Source organism: Sinocyclocheilus grahami, unplaced genomic scaffold (assembly GCF_001515645.1).
Source record: "Sinocyclocheilus grahami isolate Dianchi unplaced genomic scaffold, SAMN03320097.WGS_v1.1 scaffold1762.1, whole genome shotgun sequence".
In the NCBI taxonomy this organism is placed as follows: domain Eukaryota; kingdom Metazoa; phylum Chordata; class Actinopteri; order Cypriniformes; family Cyprinidae; genus Sinocyclocheilus; species Sinocyclocheilus grahami.
Genome location: NW_015506941.1, coordinates 125,516 through 129,120, shown reverse-complemented (window position 1 = coordinate 129,120; position 3,605 = coordinate 125,516). Strand labels below are relative to the sequence as shown.

Genomic DNA, 3,605 nt, shown 5'->3' with positions numbered 1-3,605 from the left:
CGGGCAAACGTAAAGACTCAAATTTCCTCAGGGAAAAACTTGGTGGGTAGAATTAGAGAGTTGCATTTTTTGTCTAATATTCACTTAATTCTGGTGGGATTCTGTCAGCGCGGTTTGAGACTTGATTAAGGGTGCAGGACAACTAATCAAACAAAAATAAATTTTAAGTGAAAGAGAGTCGTCTTTCTAATTTATTTGAACAAAGTAGTGAGGGATAACAATGTCTCCTATTAAGGGCTCAGGTGTGTCGTTCCCAAGCTAGGATACACAGAGGAAAGAGAATGGTAAGACAAAGTAAAATTAAAACGTAATAAATGGACAAAATAAGAAAAAATTTAATTAAATAAAGAAGGAAATCAATAAGTTAAACAATAGTGACTAAGTGTGTAACCAAAACAGGAAGAAAGAGTGGTAAAACGCAATAAAATAAGTATAAGTCTGAATAGAATATATTGATAGGGGTAACAGATCAGTTAGGTAGAATAAGTTTACTTAAACTTTCTCAGTTCAAGGCTTATTCGTACCTAAAATGATTAGGCATGAGAGGGAATACTAGAAGTAATGATCATATGAAATGATCTGAGGGAAAAATGTGAATGATTCCAAATAAATTAATTGTTTTAATTAAATTAGAATTTGGCACAATTAATAATTGTGAATCAGCATTTCCCTTTCTAGTAAAATGCAAATAAGTGGTAAGAACTGAGAAAAGGGAGAAATAAGAGAGAGAAAGAGACCAACAAGTGCATTATTTGAGATGTTTAAAGGGTTAAATCACTTTGGTGTTGCCCATACAGACGCTCTATTCAACCACTGGATGTTAATGCTAACTGCTAACCTTTGAGGCTAATGGCTTTAGCATATACTTCAATGTAAACACAACCGTTTCGTTAGCTTAGCAACACCGTGTAGTTTGTTTACAATAGCGTCGATGTGCTTCGCGTGCGCAGTTCAGAGTTGCTCCGGACGTAGATTAAGACTTCTGTGTCACGATAGTAACACGATAGTAACTATGGCAACCAAAACAAACTCTAGGGGACAAGCACGTGAATTGTTACATTGCGAGTACTGTTAAGCATGCAACATGAAATGTCGGCGCATTTCAACACTGTACAAATAACAAACACCATTTTAGATGGTTTTGAGGTGTGGCGCTTAAACTCTCAGTTTGTTCAGAGTTCAATTTAATTTTATTCAAATAGCAGCTTCGCGCTGCAGTTGAGGGAAACAGTGATAGCGATCTCAGCGGATCTGAAATCTCCGTGCCAGTATCTCTGGTCACCTAAACACAACAGGTTTTCTTCGCTGGTGGTACAAAGTTAAAATTTACTTGATCAAGCTTTTAAAACACTCCCATTCAAATCATGCTCGGACACACGCAGTGTTAAGCGAGATTAAATTCACTTTGTGAACAGACACCAACAGGCAAGCATTATTCTCTAATGTTTAACCCAGGGAGTCAAATAGCATAGTTGATTAGGCAATGGAACACGCACTGACAATCAAGCTATGAATAAGGCTTTGATAAATAGATTGAGGAACACGCTCAAAACTTCTTTATTCACCGATTTATTTCCCTTTAATTACTGCAGTTTAGCTCCGTTCAGCTAACGGTAACTGAGATTCCCTGTTGGGAGTATAGCTATTGAATGACACTGGAGCACGCAATGACATCAATTCAGCTATAAACAAGGCATTACAGAAAATTGAGGAACACGCTCAATTTCTACCTTATTGTACAATCTCAGATGTTAACTTGAAGTTCACTTACTGCAGTTTAACAATGGAGAGGCAGACTCGAGTTACAGCCTTCTCTGCATTCATTCATTCAAGCAGCCGCGCACTGCTTACGTCACACACACTAGTCTTGACAGAAGCTTCTCATCTTTCATCCGCAGCAATAGAAAAGATTAAATAACTTGGTTTATGCTCACAATTTAGATTAAACTGCCCGCATTCTCCACCAATAAATGTAAGGGAAACAGGTCAATTTAGCTGAAAGGGAATCATTTAAGATTTTATAGGGAATTTGGACAGAATCACGGTTTTACGGCTGATCACGGAGTCGGCCAGCGATTCATTGAACGAGACGTATAACATCAATTCTGCAATGGATATTAATATCCAAAGTATAGTGAAAACACTATTTATTAGCACAGTAACAAGATCGGCATTAACCTGTAAGCACAAAACACAAGATACTTCTCTTTTCAATATAAATAAGGCTTTATTAGATAAATCTAGGACATATAAACTAGTCTAACACATAAACACACGCACTCACACATTCACATGATGTTTTGAACCACCTCCTGGGCAACTTTGACCTGACCGGCATCCCTCCGGCTCCACGCAGCGTCCCTCAGATCGAGGTCACCTTCGAGATCGATGTCAACAGCATTCTGCGCATTACCGCAGAGGACAAGGGCACAGGCAACAAGAACAAGATCACCATCACCAATGACCAGAACCGGCTGACGCCCGAGGACATTGAGCGCATGGTGAATGAGGCAGAACGCTTCGCTGATGAAGACAAGAAGCTGAAGGAGCGCATCGACGCCCTCAACGAGCTGGAGAGCTGCTCCTACTTCCTGAAGAACCAGATTAGGGACAAAGAGAAGCTGGGCGTCAAGCTGTCGTCCGATGACAAGGAGGCCATCGAGAAGGCCATCGAGGAGAAGATCGAGTGGCTGGAGTCTCACCAGGACGCAGATCTCGAGGACTTCCAGGCCAAGAAGAAGGAGCTGGAGGACATCGTGCACCCCATCGTAAGCAAGATGTACGGCAGTGCGGGTGGCCCGCCATCAGAGGATGAAGACAAAAAGGATGAGTTGTAAATCGTCCAGACTCTGTTTTCAGTTGCATGATGCACTCGCCTCTCTAGGTGTACATATTGAACACACTGACATTTTTATATAAAATGGGCAAACGTAAAGACTCAAATCTCTTCAGGGAAAAACTTGGTGGGAAGAGTTAGAGAGTTGCATTTTTTGTCTAATTTTCACTTAATTCTGGTGGGATTCTGTCAGCCCGGTTTGAGACTCGATTAAGGGTGCGGGAAAAATGGATTGACATATGTATAATGATTATAACATCTAAATCGATTTTCTAAAGTGTTAAATTTCTTTAACTTCACTGTACTAGTTATTGGCACATTAAGAGTAATTTGACAGTAAGCCGAGAAAAAGGACTCAATGCAGTGTTCACTCTAACGGACACACAGCCAAAGCGTGAGCACATTTCGCCTCTCAGATGCAGTAGCGAACTGTGACTCTTGAGCCTAGTCCCTCTCCCCCTACCCTCGTCGGGGGAAAAAATACCAGCCTAGGTTACGGTGTCCTCTTCTAAAAGTAATCTTTGACAATTCCACCTCTGAAACAAGAGGCTATCCAGCCTTAAGGCAATCGCACACCGGACGTCATTTGCAGCCCTGCACCGCGCCGCGTCTTTAAAATTCCCACATATTGTTTTCCATGACTGTATGCACACCGGTGGCGCCACCACCAACTGTCCACGGATCCCGACGATCCAGGCGCTGTTCATAATCCTGCCGTGCCACAAAATGCCTCAGCGCCACTCACATCATTTTCCATTAAATTACATTA

At 41.3% G+C, this 3,605-nt stretch overlaps 1 protein-coding gene across 1 annotated transcript; it reads left to right on the top strand.

Moving 5' to 3' along the window:
• Nucleotides 1-2,309: 2,309 nt before the first annotated feature.
• LOC107572498 (78 kDa glucose-regulated protein-like) lies at nucleotides 2,310-2,837 on the top strand (the record flags this gene model as incomplete). Its single annotated transcript, XM_016258919.1, has 1 exon — nucleotides 2,310-2,837. A coding segment is annotated over one exon (528 nt), but the record flags the coding sequence as incomplete, so codon positions are not given.
• Nucleotides 2,838-3,605: the final 768 nt, after the last annotated feature.